The sequence below is a fragment of the Malaclemys terrapin genome, chromosome 5 (genome assembly GCF_027887155.1).
Source record: "Malaclemys terrapin pileata isolate rMalTer1 chromosome 5, rMalTer1.hap1, whole genome shotgun sequence".
NCBI lineage: Eukaryota > Metazoa > Chordata > Testudines > Emydidae > Malaclemys > Malaclemys terrapin.
In genome coordinates this window covers 129801221-129822654 of record NC_071509.1, presented here as the reverse complement: position 1 = coordinate 129822654, position 21434 = coordinate 129801221, and the positions used below count along the sequence as shown (strand labels likewise).

At 44.9% G+C, this 21434-nt stretch overlaps 1 protein-coding gene across 3 annotated transcripts in view; it reads left to right on the top strand.

Annotated features, from left to right (window-relative positions):
* Positions 1 to 21434, top strand: part of FRAS1 (Fraser extracellular matrix complex subunit 1) — a 292619-nt gene that overhangs the window by 229147 nt on the left and 42038 nt on the right. For 2 of the 3 annotated variants that reach the window (XM_054031084.1, XM_054031085.1), the window contains 11 exons: positions 1965 to 2228; positions 4058 to 4246; positions 5912 to 6031; positions 6765 to 6944; positions 9662 to 9786; positions 10358 to 10498; positions 11594 to 11821; positions 14307 to 14420; positions 16044 to 16194; positions 19564 to 19723; positions 20706 to 20868. In XM_054031084.1, the coding sequence (XP_053887059.1) occupies positions 1965 to 2228; positions 4058 to 4246; positions 5912 to 6031; positions 6765 to 6944; positions 9662 to 9786; positions 10358 to 10498; positions 11594 to 11821; positions 14307 to 14420; positions 16044 to 16194; positions 19564 to 19723; positions 20706 to 20868 (1835 nt within the window). Of the gene's footprint in view, positions 1 to 1964; positions 2229 to 4057; positions 4247 to 5911; positions 6032 to 6764; positions 6945 to 9661; positions 9787 to 10357; positions 10499 to 11593; positions 11822 to 14306; positions 14421 to 14539; positions 16195 to 19563; positions 19724 to 20705; positions 20869 to 21434 lie in introns of those variants that run through there. The other variant, XM_054031086.1, reaches the window with a different exon arrangement.

Below are 21434 nucleotides of genomic sequence, written 5' to 3'. Positions count from 1 at the left end.
CAGAGCTTTGTCACTTGGGGGGAGGGATAGCTCAGTGGTTTGAGCATTGGCCTGCTAAACCCAAGGTAGTGAGTTCAATCCTTGGGGGGGGCCATTTAGGGATCTGGGGCAAAAATCTGTCTGGGGATTGGTCCTGCTTTGAGCAGGGGGTTGGACTAGATGACCTCCTGAGGTCCCTTCCAACCCTGATATTCTATGATTCTATGAAAACCTGGGAAAAATAGTTTAAGATTCTGTGAAACTTGCCCTGACCAGAAATAAATCCCAAGAGCCATCCTCAAAACTCTCTGTTGACATGGTTCTGCCAGTCATTGCGTATAAGACAGGCTGTCAAGCACAGTCATCAGTAACTATTCTTAAAGCATTTGTCCCATCCGCCCCGCTGGCATGCCCATGTTGTCTGAAGAACAATGTCTCTGGACACAGCATGGCTCTGTATGTAGACAGGGCTTTAATGGTGCTGATCGCCTGATCCAGAATAATCACCAACCTTCTCTTGGAATTGGTTTTTAAGTACTGATGAGAGTTTTAAAGACTCCCAGTTCATATATCTTTGTTTTTAAAAAGAGAAGAAGCTTTTAAAGGGTAGTGGCCGAGTTGAAAACTAGTGCTATTGTCTCCATTGCAAACGCTGGCTTTGTTCGGGGGGCGGGTGGGTTATGTAAAAAGACTAGATGGAAGTGGCATTGTGTTAATGATCCTTTCCCCCAGAAGTGTCAGACTGATCTGACCAACGATGATCTATCACGTCCCCTGTGCAGACAGAAAACTCCGTGAGTTTCAGCTTGAAGTGTTTCCTGCAACGGTTCCATTGGGGTTTGCCACCTCCCAGAATAGACAGGGAGCTTGGACCCTTCAAATCCAGATGGCCAGAGCTCAGTGGGGCAGCCTAGGGATCTCAGGCCATCTGCTAAGGACTGAAACACTTGTACGGGGACTTGGGACCACATTTTAAAATTCCCCTGGGAGTTAGGCACCTAGGCGCTTTCGAGAATCCCAGTAAGTACTTATAAGCAGATAACTACTTGTTAAAATCTGGCCCTCGGTGCTGCTGCTCTCCACCACATCTATCCATTTAGCTCACTTCAACCAGCGTAACTCAAGAAGAATACAAGGACTTACAGCATATAGGCACCAATGCAAAGTACTCACCTGAAGGGTATAAGTGAACAGTGCACAGCAAACACTGCTTCACACTTTAGAACAGGAAATAAAGAAATACCAAATTGAACTGAAACTACAGCAGACATTTTAACTCACCATTACATCTAAGAGAGGAGAGGCAGAGGGTCTGAGCAGGCCAGCCGCTGGACAAAGACAAATTCTAACCAGCTCTGGTAGTGATCAGAAAGCCACGAGCAATATCTTGAAGCTCTCTCAAACAAGCTATGGTTGTCAGGAAAGGACTCGGTGTGAATAATTGATCTTTCAGTGTGGCCAGCTAACTGAAACATAAAATGAAATAAATCAATTAATTTCTCACAAAAACTGAATTTTTTCAATTTTTCTCGATGGAATGAAAAACCAAAACAGTTTCATTCAGGTTGAACAAAACATTTCAAATGTCAATTTGGACATTTTTTGCCATAATTAATTTTGTCATTCTCAATGTTTTTGTTTTCATTTTTACCAGCCAAAACAATTCCCCAAATTCGATCCAAATTTCCTAAATAATGTCTAAAAAAATTTATTTTTTGGGCAAATTTACTATTTGCCAAAAAATTTCTCCCAGCTCTAGTAAGGAATCAAAGGGCCAGAGACTCCAGCATCCTGCGCCTTCAGTAGTGATTTACAAAGCCTGTGCCAAGTGGGTGTGAAAAGGGAGTGGTGTCAAGGAGTGCACAAGTGGTAGGGCAGTAGAGAATCCAGCCCATAGTGTTTTTGATGTTGGCGTGTTACACTAACGCTGAGAATCAGAGAGACTCCCATGTGACTTTATGTTTAATATGCCTATTCTTCCTCAGGTCACCTCCGCAGGAGACAATCTCACTCAGAACCTCTGGAGAATGGGCGTGTGCTGTCTCAGGGCTCCTCTTTCACCTATCAGGATGTCCTGGACGAACGGATCGTTTACACGCGGGGCAGTTCTGGAACGCAGACAGATGAGTTCAGATTCTCTCTCACGGATGGGCTGTACACTGAGACGGGGAGAGTGGAGTTCTCTGTGGAGCTGCCAAAGAATGAACCGCCCAGATTAGCTGTGAACAGGGGCCTGCAGCTTTCAGCTGGTACGGTGTGAGTGGAGAGACTGACAAGCTTGATAGAAACGAATGGTCAGGATTTTCAAAGCCGGCCAAGGCGTTTAGACACACACCGCTCCTATTGATTGCAATCAGAAGTGTGCATGGTTAATTCCCCAAGCTGGCTTTGAACATCTCAACCAATGCTTCTGTCCCAGTAAGTCAAAAGGGTTTTAAAACCTATGGAATGGTGAAAGAAGAAGGGAAGAGAGGGGAGAAGGAAAGCTTAAAAATTGTTGTGCTTCAAGGAACAGCAACAGAAGTTTCTTGACATGTCAAAGGACTAATAAAAGTTAGAAATGGTGCAGGCAAGGGCGATCTGTCAGACCCCAAGGGGCAAGTTCCCTGCAGTTTGTGTTTTGTCTAGTCTAGTTTAAATGTCTTAAGTGTTGGGCTTCTGCCGTTCCCCCAGGACACTTCTACAGCCTGCCAGAGCTCTTCATTAGCAGTATTTTCCTGAATGTCAGGTTTAACTGACCTTTCTGAAAATGTCATTCATTTCTCCTAGTCATACTGTGCTGAACCTCCCCAAATAATTCCTCCCCCTCCTGGCAGCCCCCCTTGAAATATTTGTAGATGGCTATCATGTCCTTCCCCCTTCTGCCCCACACTTTGCCGTTCCTTAGCCAACCTCTGTATAACCGGAGCTCATTCTCTTCTCATAGCACTCCTACGCTGGAGTAGTTCAGGTGGCATTGGTGGGGTTTACCTTGATCATCATGGGTGTGAGAGGAGAATCGGGCCTGTTAACATAGTTCAATATTTTCCCCTCTGGCCCCTTGGTCAGTCTGTTGTTCTTCTCTGTACTGTCTCCAAATTTCCTGGTACTGAGTTGCCCAAAGTGGAACTCCAGCTGTCTCCACTCTGTTCCATGGCGAAGACGGTGAAAGCTGCTCTAAAGCTATGAGACATTCTTCTAGATTTCAGAATTACCCACTGCCTCGTCCCCAGATCCAGAATAATTCAGTGCAGCCTTTGAATATTCAGACGTACCGGGGTACACCAGAAATCAATAGCTTGTTGGGAGCTTGGATTAGCCAGTGAGCTTTGCAGGCTGTATTCAGGGATGGGGGGACTGGGAAAGGATTTGGTTCAGAATGAGGAGTGCTGTGGGTGCTTTGATGCCCCACATGGATAGGACATGAAGGTCCTTTGCTGTGATGCTTAGGAATGAAACTCCATGCTTCTAAGATCTTAAGCAGTGGCAATTCAGAAGTGCTCTAACCCTCCAGCCCCAGGTGATCCTCTTCCTTCGAGGCATGCCCCATCCCTCACCAGCTGATTGTCTGAGCAACGCTTGTCTGAGCTCCTGTTTTCTGAAACAGGGTCAGGTCTCCTACTGAACTTTGGGGCATGAGCATGTTTTGGATAATAGGGATAAGTAAAGGTAAGATTATTAAGGCTAAATTGTACTGGTATTTTTACAAGGTTGTTAAGGACACACACATTCGCAAACACTTTAGATCTGATGTCAGTCCCACAGGTTGGTGACCTGCCAAGCTTTGAGGAGCCTGAATTTCAAGTTTGGGCTCCTTAACAGGACTAACATTTGGGTACTCAAATCAGTATCTAATAAGAAAATGTTAAACTGAGCATCCAGATGCAGGATTTAGGCAACCTAGTAAGCTATCTTTTTGAAAATTGGGCCTACAGTGCTTTCTTTGGAGGGAAATAAATGGAGCTTTCTTGAAACAACCAAATCTCTACATATGTAACACATTAGTTATAAATAATGCAATCCAGTCTTTCAAAATGATTTGGCAAGCCATTTGGAAGGATTGAGTGGGGCTGTTTACGTATCTTCTGTTACTGTCTAGGCTCTGTAGCACGGATCACAGGTCAGCACTTAAAAGCTACAGCTATTGATTCGGATGACCTGAAGGTCAGATATGTCCTGAAGAAAGATCCCAGTACTGGACATCTGCAGATGACTAAAACTGATAACCTGGTCCAGATCTCTGTCAAGGGACCCATCAAAAGTTTCACCCAAGCTGATATAAATAAAGGTGAGCAAATTTCTTGACCCTTTCAGTTCCAGTAAATAAAACTAACTTTTGCCAGCTCTCTTACATCCCCCCACCCCCAAAAGGAATAGACCATACAACAAAAAGCCTCATTTTGCCTATATTAATGAGAGAGAGAGAGAGAGCACCGGTTATAATCTGCTTTAAATGAGAACTATGAACTGAATCGTTCTCATCTAAAGTACACATACTCTCTTTTTTTGTTGGATTCTTGTAATTAAGGATCATGTCTTGTTACAGGATAATTAGGGATAGTGTCTCCATTCTCTGGGTCAATGTAAAAAGTCATAGAACAGTTCCTGAAAGCTTTTTTTTTAAATCAGCCTGCCACATTGAATGTGTGTTTGCATGCATGGAGTTTGAAAGAGTGGGCAGTGGGGGACAGTAGTGTGACTTTAAGAGGTGATGCTATTTGCAATCTGTTTTCACCTCCCAACAAAGGTGCAAATTAACTCGCTAAAGCAAACAAGGGCATAAATTAGACACACAGATAGTTGCCTGCCTCTTCCTCTTTATTTGTATTGTGGTAACATCTGAAGGGATGCCAATCAGGGCCCAGTTATGCTGCACACCCAGAGACAAGAGTTCATAATTTAAATGTAAGATGAGAGACCGCAGATAGATACAACAGGTAGCGGGAGAACAGGGTAACAATGAGATTATTACCAGTGTAACGAGCAAGAATTACATGGTATTTTGTTGTCCCAATAAATTCCAGTGTAATGAGAAAAAGACATGGCATAAAACACAAATCTAAAATTATTATCAAATTATAGATATATATGGACACAATCTATACGGTCAACTAGTCCAGTCGCTCCTGGATAGTGTGTCGCGACCCATGTGTTAGACACAAATTTTCAAAAGAGCCCATGTGACTTAGGAGCACCAGTGTCATTGACTCTTGGTGGCAATTGTGCTCCTAAATCACTTCAGCACTTTTGAAAATCCCACCCACCATCTGGTTCTAGTTGAGTTGTGAACAGGTTGGGCATGTCTTCAAATGTTGTAATACCACCCGCCATTTCCTCCCACGCAACATTAAGCTAAAGATATTTTAGCTAATCACTGATTTCAGCATTGAGTTGTATTTTTAAAATAGCCAAAATCTTTACAGTGAGGGATGATGATGTGGAGCTAGGAGAGGAGAGAAAGAAAAGTAGCAGAAGACAGATCTGTGAAGGGAAAATTGATTGTCAATAACGAAGTGTTTAAAAACTGTCTCTGAAAAGGAGAGAAAGAAGGAGGGGGGAAAATGACACACAAATCTGGAAACAGTAGCAACCACCCCGCATGTTCTGCCGGCTAGACAGATTCCAAAATAGGTCACAGCAGCCGATTTTGACTATAACAGGGTTTAAAAGAGAGCTAGATAAATTCATGGAGGTTAAGTCCATTAACGGCTATTAGCCAGGATGGGTAAGGAATGGTGTCCCGAGCCTCTGTTTGTCAGAAGGTGAAGATGGATGGCAGGAGAGAGATCACTTGATCATTACCTGTTAGGTTCACTCCCTCTGGGGCACCTGGCATTGGCCACTGTCGGTAGACAGGATACTGGGCTGTATGGATCTTTGGTCTGACCCAGTGTGGCTGTTCTTGTGATGTTGCAGCTTATATTAAGCCACTTCTTTTTCCCCCTCTCTCCAGGACAAGTGGAGTATAGTCATGAGAAGGGGAAGCCTGGAGGAAGTTTTTCTTTCACCTTCGATGTGATAGATTCAGAAGGCAACAAACTGGTCGACCAGTCATTCTATATTAGTGTCTTAGGTAAAAGATGCTACGTAAGCAATATTTTCTTAGCTATGAAAGATCATAGATTAATACGGTGAGATTCTCACCCCTGCTCCAGCTCATGTATGCCAGATAAGGCGAGTGGCGAAAGGAGCCCTACACGGCCTAGATCTGTCGGGAAGAATTTCTCTGGTGCAGGAACTGGGGAGGACAGTCACCGGCTGCTGGATTCTTAGAGGCTCAGCACAGAAACTCCCCCATAGACCTTATAATCTCATCTGACCGACAGCCCATAAAATTCCACTCATCAATTGTTTCGTCAAGCCCATAACTTCTGGTTGTGCTAGAAGCATATCTTTTAGAAAGACATCCCATCATAACTTAAATAAATCTCTAAGCAAAAAAAAAATCTTTGAATTAAAGATTTAAATCTTGATGATTTGGCTTTCGTTCATTGGCAACTCAAAACCCTTTGAAACTGGGGCATGGGAAGGAATCGCTCATTAAAAGAACAGTTCATTATTCATGTTGGGGGCCTTCTCCAAAGCCCATTGGCTGGAGTGCATTTTGAATCAGGCCTGTTGTGATGTAACTGCCACTGACCTGCTCTGGTGACTTTTGAGTAAAGCATCATGTAAATCATGCCCAAAATAGTCAGGTAAAAATTATTTGTCTTTGAACTTTTTGCTACAAGGTGTATGTGTGTAAAGCCAAGGAAGGGAAGCTGATTGTATCATAATTCAAACCACTTTGCCCCTGCTGCTTTCAGAGGACAGACTCCCCCCCTCCATCATAGCTAACAAAGGGCTGGTCTTGGATGAAAATTCAGTGAAGAAGATCACAACGCTGCAGCTCTCCGCCACCAACCAGGACAGCGAGCCTGCAGCGCTCCTGTACCGAATCACCAAACAGCCACAGCTGGGTCACCTGGAACATGCTGCGTCACCAGGTTTGCAAAGCCCTCTCTTGCTCTGTCACGTGCTCCACGGAACACAGGTTTGCAGGGCTATAAAGTTTTTTAGAAGTTCATTCCTTGAAAAATGTCTGCCTGGAATTAGAGCCTCAATGAGCTCTCAAACAACCATTAACCCTGGGAGCTTAAAAACAAGGCCAGTGGAGACGAGGCATGGAACTCACAGAGAGGATTATTTATTCCACAGTTTGGGGAGTTTAGGATTTATGGTAACCTCACCTGCTGGGTTTTACTCAGCAATTCAGCTCCGATCTGTAGCTCATGCCACCGGCTTGTGTGAATCTCCCTTTCTTGTAATCCACTATTTCAGACAACCCTAGTGCACATAACTTGCAGCCCCTCTGTCACTAAACTGAAATTCATACCACGTATAATTTGGGGACTCATTTTCTTATGCTTAAGAACTGATTCCAGAACTTCTCAAAAATTCACAACCAGCATCCCTTGTAACTGGGCATGCCCAGCAGGCAAATGACTTGTTTTTACCTCAGTATCTTGCCCTGTACGTGTTTTGGTACAAAAACTCCAACCCCTATCTCAGCAATGCTTAAGATGTGGCAATTTAATCACAAAGTTTGAAAGAAAGACATATCCAGATACCCAAGATACGATGTGCCATATACTAAGTCAGCAAAAGCTTTATGGAAGACTGCTTTGAGCACTGAAATTTGCTAACACACTTTTGCATGAATTACCCAATATTTAAGTACTGTCAAAACAAATCTTTTCTGGAGACCTACCAGTAGCTTTTTTGTCCCCTCTGTCAGACTTACAAAACAATTTGCTGCAAATTTAATCTTTAAATCTTACGGTTGCCTTCCAGGGCCAGTTATCCCAGGATATTATGTGTCCTCTAATCCTATCTAATGAATTACTCTAAACCTGTACCCTCAAACAATATGTTCCTTTGGCTTAGATTATGTTTATCTAGGATCCTTTTTTTTTTTTTTTTTTAGTGTGACCTTTCATTAGATTAATGGACTGTAAATCTTTGCTGTGTTTTCAGAAAACAGTCTGTGCCCTTACAGCTTTGTTTTATTTAGAAAGAAATGAAAGTAGGAATAAGCAATTAGTGTTCTTATTTCCTCCAAAGCGTCTACCTAAAATGCAAACCAAACATTGAACATAATACTTTTAGAAGCTTGAAATAGCTGGATTAAACTTTTTCTCATTATTTTAAGTGTGCTGGTTCTGGTAACACGGCTCTTTCAGATCCTGGAAGGCATCAGAAGTAGATATGATGGAATACTCTGAAAGAGGTTGTTTTCATGGTGTAACTGGCTCCAGCTCTAAGCAAAAAATATTGGAGCTCTCATAAGAGAGTCTGTTCTCACAAGCCTTCTAACCTAATGACCGTCAAATAAGTTTTCGATAATCATCCTCTCTTTATGTTGCTTATCTAAACCAAACCTCTGAACATTTGAAGTTTGCCCACCGCTAATTGATAGCCATTTGTTATGAAACACAGATCACCAATTTTGTCCAGGTGTTTTCAGTCAAGGACAAAATTTTCACCATTGAAATCAGTGGGAGTCAGGCACCTGGATGTTTTTGAAAATCGCACTATAGGCATCTATCTGCATCAGTAGGCACCTAAATACCTTTAAATATCTAAGTGCCTAAGTCACTTTTGAAAATGGAACCCAGGGCTTTTGTTTTGGTTCTGAAAAAAATTTATTAAGGCAAAGTTACAATAAAATGTTAATATACATCATGCATTACTTATTACTTTTTCAGGCTCAGGTTAATATTCAAAGAACCTGGCTAAAGATTCTGGCTTGCTGGCTGGAGAGTCCTCTTCCGGGTACACTACTAAGTGTGACCAAATTTCTCAATACCTATCCTCCTTTTGGCACTCTTGTGAACGTACTTGGTGTGAAAGTTTTTCTATTACAAGGACAGTCCATATTTTACTATACCACAATTCTATAGGAAGAGAAGTCACATTTTTTCTAATAATGTGCAATACAAAGTCTTGCTACTAACAACAAAAATAAATTGATTTGTTGTTCTGTTTAAAATGTAGATCCTTTCTGGAGCATTTAGTAAGCAGGTCAGGGGATCTCTAGGAAGCTGGTATTTTGTCGGAAGACGAATCTCTTTAATAATTTCCTCCCAAAATGGTATAATTCCTGGACACAAACACCACATGTGCAAGTCTGTTCCTCTTTTCCTCCACTTTTGAAAATGTTATCCTGGATCTTTTCTTATGCCAAATAAAGCTGTGAGAACCTTTTGCCCACGTTCAACAAAACCTCTTCTGGGCATATTACTGTGTGTTGTCTGAGAGATAATGGAACTGTGGGATTTACTGTTCCTCATATACTGATTCCACACAGATACTCTGCATGACCATGCCCAGTCAGTCTGCTGAGAATGTGACTCAACTTCATATAATCTCATCCTTCAGGATGAGAGAACGGTACAGATGGGATTTGTAGGAGCCTCACCACTGGCCTAACTCTGCTTCCATTGAAGTCAGCAGTAAAACTCACATTCGCTTCAGTGTGAGCAGAGTTAGGCCAACTGTGAGTGCTTGTGAAAGCCCCGCCCTATGTTCCTTCCACTTGTGCGTTGGAGCTATGTATGGAGTTGTGACACATTTCTGTCCTTCGGAGAGGTTGTTTCAGGTTCCCTGCTCTTTTTACTTTTCATCATTTTTGTTGTACATTTTTCCTATCATTTTGGCCCAGGCACAAGGATTAACGCATTCAGCCAGGCAGACCTGGCCTCGCGCAGCATCCAGTACCTCCACACCAGTGAGGCAGAGAAGCATGCTGATGCGTTCACCTTCTCCGTCTCAGATGGAGTGAATGAGGTAGGTCTGAGCACGTGGTTCTCTGAGTTGATGCAGACGGTCGATTCTGGACTGATCGACGTGCTGGGAGTAAATTCCCCTGATGTCGTAGGGGAGACATAGTTACACCAAAAAAATTAAATGAAACAAGCTTTGCCTCCCGAGCTTATAATTTAGCATTGGCATGTACTCCTGCTATTCGGACGGACGGAGGTCGGATGTGTCACCAAGGGAACACATTTAATGTGTGAGGTGGAGGTAGGGTGACCAGACAGCAAGTGTGAAAAATCGGTACGGAGGTGGAGGGGTAATAGGTGCCTATGTAAGAAAAAGCTCCAAAAATCGGGACTGTCCCTATAAGATCGGGACATCTGGTCACCCTAGGTGGAGGGGAGTAGTGGCAGAGGGGTAGCAGGGTGACATAGAGTTCAGGACGCCTGAAGAAAGCATCACAAACACTCTTTTATACACAATCTGCAGCATTACCTATGAGCTGTCCCCATTGGCTCTTCATAATATCATTGCTTCCATTCAGACACATCCCGAGTAGAACATATTCGTCAGAAAAGGTCTGTTTTTCTTTCTCTCCCAGGTCACTCAGACGTTTGACATCACCATAACCCCAGTGGATGACTCCTTGCCTGTGGTGCAGAGTCCTGGGATGCGGGTGCAGGAAGGGGTGAGAAAAACCATCACGGAGTTTGAGCTGAAAGCCACAGATGCCGACACGGAGGTAAGGCGCGCATTGCTTCCACATCCTCTCTCCCCTGTGCTGTTGCGCAGCGGCGTTTATACTCGGAGGGATTCAAACTAATGTCTTTCCTCCCAACACATACTCTGTGTGACCACAGGGTCTAGACAGCTTCAGACAAACAGCTGGGAGGAGGGTATGTCTGAATAAAGGTCTGGGGTAGGTCTGAGGTAGGGAATTATGTCTGAATAAAGCCAAGTCTTGGCTCGAAAAATGTCATACTTCATTTCTTGTGTCTCCCTTCTATGGGTAGCAAAGAAAACCCATCATTGGGCTAGGACCTAACATCTCCCTGCCCCATCTCCTCTATAAACCTTGCGGGCTCTATCTCTTCTCAGCTCAGCTTAGCTTGGCACAAATGAAGGGGATAGATGCAAGTCACCTTTCTTCAGTCCCTTCTCCTGGGTCTCACTAGGAGCTAAGCAAGCCCAGGGCACAAGTTAAAGCAGCCACAGGGCTGCTGTCACTGACATGGCCTAGACTTGTAATGCTGAAGCATTTCTACGAGGGGGGCGTAGAGCTGGCTCTGATGACTTCACTTAAAACAGAGAAGTCCCCAGCTGCCTCATCTGGGCACAATGGGAACTTATGCTGGGCCAAGCACCTGGCTTCTGAGTGTGTCATTCCTTAACCTGAGCCGTGGGACCATGTCCCGTGGCCATGGCAACAGTCTTTCACTGACAGAATAAGCAACTTGCACTTTTCTGCAAAAGGAATGAGCGTGTTTGCATGCTACGATTGCATGAAGTATGGCCAGGGAGACAGCTATCAGACTAGGTGAACCTATGGTCCGATCTAGCCTGACTGACTCTCATGTGACCACTGTTGATGTCCTCATGGAGACAGTGACATTGGGAAAGGGTGGTTGGCACAGTAGTGCCAGCATGCGGAGCTGTCTCAGTGCCCAGCGGCTCTTTTTTACTTCTTTGAACTCTTGTACTTGGAAAGAAGACAGGTGAAAAGGTAAAACCCAGTCGTATCCATCTCCAGCTTTGTTGACCCGAATAACCCACCACTCCCGCAAGGATATTTTACCAGCTTTGCCACCTTCCCCACCAACCCCTTTCCTCTGGACAGGCCGAATCGGTTACATTCACCATCGTGCAGCCTCCTCGACACGGTCTGATTGAACGCACCAACGACGGGCAGCACTATCGCCAAACGGCCACCTTCACGATGGACGACATCTACCAGAACCGGGTCTGCTACAGCCACGACGGCAGCAACTCCCTGAAGGATCGCTTCACCTTCACAGTGTCTGATGGGACCAATCCCTTTTTCATTGCCGAGGATGGAGGGAAGGAGGTAAGGGAGAATGGAGGGGGGAGAGAAAGAGATTTCCTAGAAGTGATGTAAACCTCCCTGAAAGTGTCCAGCAGCACTTGGTTGTTGCATTTGATACTTTTGGGGCCAAATCCTCAGCGAGTGTAAATTGGCAGAACTCCATGACGTTAATGGTTGTTTGACGGCTGGTGTTCCACCATGTCCTTGTGTGCTGGTGCAGTGCTTGGACCGTGTGTGTGTGTGTGTGTGTGTGTGTGTGTATTCTAGGTGTTGTGCACTTTATGATTTTTAAGCATATTTTGTGCGTGCGTGTGTGTATGCACGCGGACATGCGCTGACATTATGCAGATTGTTGAGTTTGGTGGAGCGATGTGAATTTACAGTCACTGAGGATCTGACCCAAAATTTAAAAAAAGCACCGAAATCCATGGAGCTACATCGATTTGTGCTAGCTGAGGATCGACTATCCCGACGCAGTTCTAGAGCTCTTGCAGTATCGTGCGGAGTATTAGCCTTGTGCTTTGCCCAGCTGCACGTTTCAGTGTAATCTTAAATCATCTAGTCCAGGGGTGGCCAACCTGTTGCTCTGGAGCAACATGCGGCTCTTCAGAAGTTAATATGCGGCTCCTTGGACAGGCACCGACTCCGGGGCTGGAGCTACAGGCGCCAACTTTCCAATGAGCTGGGGGGTGCTCACTGCTCAACCCCCTGCTCTGCCACAGGCCCTGCCCCCCCTCCACCCCTTCCTGCCCCCTCCCCTGAGCCTGCCATGCCCTCGCTCCTCCTCCCTTCCCCCCAGAGCCTCCTACACGCCACGAAACTGCTGATCAGGAGGTGCAGGGGGGAGACGCTGATCAGCGGGGCTGCCAGTGGGTGGGAGGCGCTGGGAGTGTGGGGGGGACTCATGGGGGGTTGCTGATGTATTACTGTGGCTCTTTGGCAATGTACATTGGTAAATTCTGGCTCCTTATCAAGCTCAGGTTGGCCACCCCGACCTAGTCCATTCAAATGGCTGAGACAAAAGAGGAAAGATTTTTTGCATCTTCACTAATGCAAAGAAATGGCGCTACCGACCGCAAAGTGCGGCAGTGCTCTAGACAGCCAGCCTCAAGTTGAATAGCAGCAAATACTGTCTGCCATTGCAGTATCGGCACTGGGTATTCTTCTGTCAATTATGTACTCGCTCACCTGTCTCAGGGCGGTGAGGCTTTCTTGGCTCTTCAGTCTTTCAGACAGGTAGAAGCTCTCAGAAGACAAGAAATCGATCTGATCTATTGAAATCAATAGAGTATTCTACGTTCCACCAGCTGAGGACTTGGCCTATGATATTTCAGTGCTGAGACTGCACAGCAGGCAGAGGGGTTATTGCAGGCTCTGAGGGAGAGGGGAGTTGTACTAGTGAGAAATGGAAAGTGTCTTTTTAAAGAATGGAAACAAAACATCCCTGAACAGACAGCGCTGTGAAATCACAATGCAGCAAAATTTAGCTTTGCCACTGCGAGAGAAAGTCATTAAATCCCAGAGGCTGAAACCATGGAGTATTAATTTAATTAGCATCCTCTTTTGTTGGTTATTCTTTTCCCACTTCTTCTGCCTAGCGGATATTTGGGATAAAAAGACCCCAATTGTCCCTGAAGCCATAAGTCTCTGAAACATACGTTCCAAATGCATTTTCAATATAGATTTGTGAGCATTTCAGGAAACATTTCACAAGATTTTTTTTATTAATTGGTTTCAACATCTGTTGATAATCATCAAAATAAGGGTAACAGCAGAGCAAATTATTTATATTACAGTAATAGCGACCTCATTGTGCTAGGCAGTGCATAGTAAGAGACAGACCCTGCCCTGGAAGAATTTACAATCTAAATAGATCAGACAGAAGTAACATATTTAGTTGGGGATTGGTCCTGCTTTGAGCAGGGGGTTGGATAGATGACCTCCTGAGGTCCCTTCCAACCCTGATATTCTATGAACAGACAGGAGCTCTTTGGGGTGAGATTTTCAGTAGCACTCAGCATGGGTGTACCTCTGTTTAACTTGAAAACAATGGTGGGAGTTTTATCATTGACTTATAATATAATATATGGAGATATACCTATCTCATAGAACTGGAAGGGACCCTGAAAGGTCATTGAGTCCAGCCACCTGCCTTCACTAGCAGGACCAAGTACTGATTTTGCCCCAGATCCCTAAATGCCCCCCTCAAGGATTGAACTCATAACCCTGGGTTTAGCAGGCCAATGCTCAAACCACTGAGCCATCCCCCCCCTCCAGTGGGTGAAAGAGTTAGGCCAAAGCTGATTGTTTTGGAAATCCCCCCCAGCATCTGTGTTTGGTCTGATTCATCATGTAAGTTCTTCAGGGCACGGACCACGCCCCCTTCCGTGAAACATCTGGAACGTCCGTAGTGATAGATCAATAAACGACACCTCCGGCATTTCATGCTAAGCAATTATGTGTATGAGGCATAAATGGCCACCTCTGTGTCGGGACTCTTGCTTAGATGGTGACAGCAGCACCGCAGCGGTTCAAAGTGGACATTCTCCCGGTGGATGATGGGACTCCCAGAATTGTCACCAACTTGGGCCTGCAGTGGCTGGAGTACATGGATGGCAAGGTAACCGCTTGAGTTCAGCTTTGCTAAAACCAGCCTGATTATGTTCCCGAAAGAAGGGAAAGAGGGAGGGGAGCAACAGGCACAAGAAAATCCAGAACATCTCATCACTTCTCTTTCAGTGATGGGAGTAACGAAAACCCGAGTACCCGTCTAAGGAAATGAGTAAGGATGACAGAGGGCAGGTTGGAATCAATGTACTGTGGTGGGAAGGGATGTGGTAAAGGTACCTCATAGAGACACTACCAGGGGAGGGGCTAAACCCATCTCCTGAGAAGTCTCCCCAGACAGCCAGCACTCTGTAATGTGGAAGGATAGCTATACGGGTGTTCCCCACTGGAGTACGGACGAGCCTCATTGGCACCAGGAGGCTGATTATTTGCAGGCATGACATCGACAGAGCAAAATCGGATGGACTTAGTAGAAGTTCCAGGGAGATTCCTTTTACTCTCGGACTGCATGATGACTGAAGTAAACCTTTTTTGGGTGGTGGTGTGCCAGCAATGGCTGAAACTGTCTTCCCTGATGGGCCTCAAAAGGAATGATTCCAATATGTTTGTCAATGCAGAGATTTCTTCCCCCCATTAACTTTTGTTCATTTTGCTGAATTCCAAATAGGATACAGGGACAGGCACACCTGACAATACTTTGAGGAGTCAGTGTAAGTTGCAAAGAAATACTCCAAATTATTCACAGCAAAATAGGTTCGCACGTTGTTAAGAGAAGGCTATTTCAGCTCCAAGTGCCTGACTTATTAAAAAGCATTGTGCAGGCATCAAAGAGTTTTATTGTCACAATTTTCCACTCACGTTGTTTTCTCTTAAGAAAACATAGAAGAAGTAGAGCTGGACTGAGGCACATGCGTGACAGGGCAATGAAAGAGGGTTAGCACCTGTTCACTAAAGCTGTGCAAAATGTTCTGAATAGAACCCAAAACTCCGGCCATTCTCAAAGCTTCAAGCATGCCCGAGCTGAGTTTCAACCAGCTGTGTTGAGAGGTTGTTTTCATGTAAAAACATGAGGTTTGTCATCGATTCAAGACAAGACCAGACCAGACCTGGCAATTTTGCACAAGTTTCCCTTTGTTCAAACCACAAACTCATATCAAAGCTAATCCGAATCTGAATCCTTTGCTTAAGGCACAAACAGGACTCCTCCATCCCTGTCTATCCTGGGCTACTCCTTGCATGTCCTCTGTGTTGTCACGTTCCAGAGGTTTTCCCTCTCTAAGAGTATGTCTTCACTACCCGCGGGATCGGCGGGTAGCAATCGATCTATCGGGGATCGATTTATCGTGTCTCGTCTAGACACAATGAATCGATCCCCGAACGCGCTCCCCGTCGACTCCGGAACTCCGCTAGGATGAGAGGCGGAAGCGGAGTCAACAGGGGAGCCGCGGCCATCGATCCCGCGCCGTGAGGACGGGAGGTAAGTCGATCTAAGATACGTCGACTTCAGCTACGCTATTCTCGTAGCTGAAGTTGCGTATCTTAGATTGATCCCCCCCAATGTAGACCAGCCCTAAGTAATGTTCAACAGATCAATTCTTTCAGTTGGCCGCCTAATCAGACCTGCTACGCAGCATCTCAGGAGCTGTGTAACCTCTTTGGTGTGGCTTTAATCCAGGCAACAAATCTGATCACCAAGAAGGAACTGTTGACTATGGACCCCGACACAGAGGACAAACAGCTGATCTATGAGATAACAACTGGACCCAGACATGGTCACGTGGAGAGCAAGCTGAAACCGGGGACAGCTGTGACTACATTTACACAAGGTAAGGTAGCAGGACTGCATTTTATTGACTTCATCTTCACTTCCTTCCATTCCTCTTCACTATGTCATGATAGCTCATGTATGAAAGAAACGCAGACAGATTGATTCTGATGTGTAACATCCCTGACTTCAATGGAGTTATTGATTTACACCAGTGCCAAGAGAGTAGAATAAGGAAGGTCCTTCTCTCCCAGGTCAGAAGGTTGGGAGGGGGATTTATTTAAAAAAAAAAAAAACTTTGATTTTTCTCTCAGTTAAAGAAATTAAACGTTTTCCATGGAGATGATCCTGAATCCAGATCCCAGTCATCTCAGCATTCAAGGCTGTTTGGAGCTGACGGTTTGGTTAGGGCCAGCCATAGATTTTGCACCTGGATCTGAACATGACCAAAGTCTGAGTGTGTTTGAATGTCAGGATTTGGGTTGTGCTCACCCAGGCTTTTTCACATATTTGAAATAGTATTTTATCCATCTCGAAGTATTTTGTTTTATGGCTGGATTTTTAAAAAAAGATTTCCAAGGTTTTTCAGCACTGATGACGGAGGCTTGCTGTTTTAAAGAGCTGCACTGTGCAAATAATTTCCCCCAGCAGTTTTTTATAGATTAAGAGAGAGAAAATGTTTGGGATGCAGTTTACGGTATTTGCTGAAGTGCTAAAAATACCTTCTGGAGATCTAGTTTCTGGTCTTTCTTGTCTTGACTTTTGAAAAATGTTACCCTGGCTGGATAATGTGCTCCTGACTCTTCTGATTACCTTCTGCAAGACAGTTCATAGACTCATTGACTTTAAGGTCAGAAGGGACCATTATGATCTTCTAGTCTGACCTCCTGCACAACGCAGGCCACAGAATCTCACCCTCCCACTCCTGTAACAAACCCCTGACCTATGTCTGAGCTATTGAAGTCCTCAGCTTGTGGTTTAAAGACTTCAAGGTGCAGAGAATCCTCCAGCAAGTGACCCGTGCCCCATGCTGCAGAGGAAGGTGAAAAACCCCCAGGGCCTCTGCCAATCTGCCCTGGAGGAAAATTCCTTCCTGACCCCAAATATGGCGATCAGCTAAATCCTGAGCATGTGGGCAAGACTCACCAGCCAGACACCCAGGAAAGAATTCTCTGTAGTAACTCAGATCCCACCCCATCTAACATCCCATCACAGGCCATTGGGCATATTTACCGCTAATAGTCAAAGACACAACTAATTGTTATAATTGCTAATCAGGGCTTGATAGTGCTACTGGGTAAAATTTCTCATTTACAAAATGGGCTTAGGCACTTGGGAGCCTAAACCTCCTGGAAAATAAGGTTTGAAAATGGGACGTAGGCTCCTAATTGACTTGGGTGCTTTTGAAAATTTTATTTTGTCTTTGTCTTCTTTGGCCGGGGGGAAGCAAGCCTTTTCAGGGCTGTGGTGACTTACAAGGTGGAAGCAAGGAAGTAATTTGAATCTCAAAGTGCCTTCTCTGGGTGCTCCCTTTGGAGACATAGCCTTACACAGCCCCTTAGACAGGATGAGCGTAAACCCTCCTGTGACATTACACCCCACATTCTTCATAGAAATATGGTTATGATATTAATATGGCATAACTAAGATATACTTTATGCAAGATGGCTCATGTAAGATACCATTGGAAAAGTTATGATTTACTGAATGCGATCATCCAATTTGTATGCATGTATCATTTCTGGATCTGAAGATAGGAATATTGACTATGTAACAATTACAACTGTGTGTATGTACTTGGGAAATGCCCACCAGACAGTAAGCAATCAGACCTAACGGGCCATTAGAAAAAGACAATGAGTCTTTGAAGATGTGGATCTCCTATTTGCCTGGCGTTCCTTCCTGTGGACATTGCAAATAAACTTGGTTTCATAATTGCTTTGACACTGCAAGGTCAGGTGGTAAGATCACCTGATACAAAATACCACCTTGGACACTGCTGGTACTTTTCCTCTGTAGAGGGATGGGGATCAAACAAAGGTTTCCCGCCTTAGGGAAAATCTTTTTTTAAGGCAGGGGAGGGGTTGATCTGGACTCTCCTCCACTGCCTACCCAAGAACAAGGACGGCTGAAAGTACTTGAAGAGACAAAGGAACTAACCTAAGGGGAAAGGCAGGGGTGAGTCCAGATTGAGACAGGGGTCCAGTCTGTAAGAAGAAATAACTGGAACTCTAAGCTACAGAAATTCTGCAACTTGCCTAAAATAACATTTAGGGGGAGAAATTACAGTTTCTTTAAGATCTTAAGCTTAGTAGGCGTGGTTTTTGTTTTATTTGCTCAGTAATCTGCTTTGTTCTGCTTCCTATCCCTTATAATCACTTAAAATCTGCCTTTTATAGTTAATAAGTTTGTTTTGTTTATTATTAAACCCAGTTTGTGCAATTTCTAACGGGGTAGAGGGGTGGCAAGAATTTGTGCATCTCTCTCTTCACGTTGAGGGAGAGGGCGAATTTTTATGAGCTTGCGCTGTGCAGATCTTTCTATACAGCGTAAGACCTTTGGGTCTGCACTCCAAGGCAGGTGGACAGCTGAATGTTGGGGCATGTCTCTTAAGCTGAGTCTTCCCAGAGCTGATCTCATTGTCTGTGTCTTTTTGCAGCTGGGTGTGACCCTGCCTCTGTGTGTGCTAGAGGAAGCTTAAGAGCCTGGCTTAGCAAGACAGGGTAAAGGGGGCCCAGGCTGGCGGAACAGGCAGGGTCAGCGGATCCCAGTACATCAGGTGGCACCTTAAAGGGGGGCAACCTGTCGCACCTCCATCTAGCTCTTCATGTTTCTATTACAGTAAAACACAGAGGTGCCAGTCAAGAGCAAGGCCCCATTTTTGCCAGGCGCTGGGCAAACACAGTCAAGGTTTCTGTCTATCTCGTCTCATCAGAACTCCCCAGCCAAGTCTGTCCCATCTTGCGTAAAGTAAATCCAGGCTAACACAAAGGAAGAGACCCAATATTATTTTATGGGCAGAGGTCAAGGAGTCAATTTAATGTTATGGCAAAGCTCAGACGCTACTGCAGCGATACAGTGGCCTTAAAGGGACACACCAAAATACAGACCAGGGGATTTAATTAAATTCTTCTTAAGCAAATTTGTATTAAAATAGTCCCAGTCAAATTTAGATAAAAAAATCCTTTTTTTCTAAGTCGTGGAAGAAAAGATTAGATCGGTTTTTGGAGAGAGATGCAGCATGATTTCTGATGGCTCTTGGACTGGAGTGAATGACAAATAACCGTTAAAGCCATTAGAGTTGCACCAGTGTCAAATTTGTGATCAGAATCAGGCCCATAGAGATGTATGCATACTGCTTGTACGTTGTTCACCTGTGAAACTGTCACTGAATGCCTGGATTGGCTCACTGAGAGTCTCTTCCCAACAGAGGATGTGAATCTGGGACTGATTCGGTACGTGTTGCTGGAAGAGAAGATTCAGGAAACCATGGATAGCTTTCAGTTTCTAGTGAAAGACAGCAAGCCCAACGTTGTCAGTGACAATGTCTTCCATATCCAGTGGTCTCTCATAAGTTTTAAATACACCAGGTAAGCTACTCTATGGGTTACAGCACTCATCTGACATACAGGGCCTTATTCAGAGGTGAGATGTGGGGGTGGAAGTTAAGTTATACATCAATAAATAGTTGGTGTAACTAAGAAGCTGAGGTGGCTACAAGGCGGTAGAAGATAGATTCTTAGACTCACTTCGGATTTTGGCCCTTGGTTTTCATGGAGCAGTGCTGGGAAGTGGCCTGGGCCTGGTATATGAGAATAATCCCATACGGATAGATCATCATCATTTATTAGTATATCTCAGTAGCGCCCAACAGTCCCAATCACGTCTGAGGCCCCATTGTGCTACACATGAGTAAAGGTCAGTCCCAAATGATGAGTCCTACAATGAAGCCATATAGAACCCAGTAGTTTCAGCTGAGAAATTACTATGAGTGTGTATGGAGAGAGCATAATAATACCCAGCTCTTACACTGTGCTTTTCATCAGTAGATCCCATAGTGCTTTACAAAGGAGGGCAGTGTCATTTGTCCCAGTTTACAGGTGGGGAAACTGAGGCACGGAGATGCAGTGACTTGCCCAAGGTAACCCACAGGCCAGTGGCAGAGCCAGAAAGAGATCTCCCAAGTCCCAGTCCAGTAGCCTAATCACTAGGACACACTGCCTATGCATGACAGTGTGGAGTATAGCGTTTATCTGCCTGAGTTTGGGATGGCTGCAGATCTGATGTGTTACCTTTGTGATGAGTGGGAGTAGCACCCACATATCTAAGATTAAAGTTTGCCTCCTTATGTTTGTCAGTCCCTTACTGTGTCTCCGGATCTCACCTCCTTGAAGGCATGAATTAGACTGGATTAGGGCTTGCTTAGTATCACTAAAAACATATAAGGCTCATGGTCTGTTCAATTCCAATTCTTATACCACGCTCATCACCTTAGTACCTGAACAGCTTCCAGTTGTGCGTTAAGTGACATGCCTAACGTATCTCCCATGTTTGCGTTGTGTACGTTCCCAGCTACAATGTCAGTGAGAAGGCTGGCTCTGTCAGCGTAACGGTGAAGAGGATTGGTAACCTCAATCAATATGCCATTGCCCTGTGCCGCACGGAGCAAGGAACTGCCACCTCCAGCGTCAGTTCAAAGCCAGGACAGCAGGACTACGTTGAGTATGCAGGCCAGGTGGGTTGAGAAATTCTATCTGGAAGGACGATATACCCCCAGAAATAGCCCTGTGGAAACCTAACATAGTGAATCAGACCGCTTGTTGTTTATTTGCCTGCACCTAATCTGTGTACCCCTGAGGATGTCTGGACTCTGCTGTTTCATCCTTTTACCTTAGCTGTTATAGCCCTGCTTCACAAGTCTGAGACATGTGCGGGAGGAGAAGAAGGAAGTGGTGGAGTTCAACATCTCACCATAGAATAAGCCCATGGATTGCACTGTGTAACATTAGAAGGACACTGCTCACGTTGGCGGAGTGGTAAATAATGATGACAGGCTGCATTACAACAAAATGCGTTTTAAAGCAGCCAAATGTAAGGTCCCATATTCTTTCTTCCTAGATGTAGGTCACACGTATAGAAAGGGGGACTGTCCTGGAAAGCAGCGACTGAAAAGGACTTTGGGGTCTGTGAAGGGGTCGGCTCACTGCTGGCACCTCCTCATGGTCGGGGATGGTGTGACAACTCATTCTTCATTGGGGTCTGCAGCCAGTGGCTGCCCTGCCACTCCAGTGCCTTGCCTCT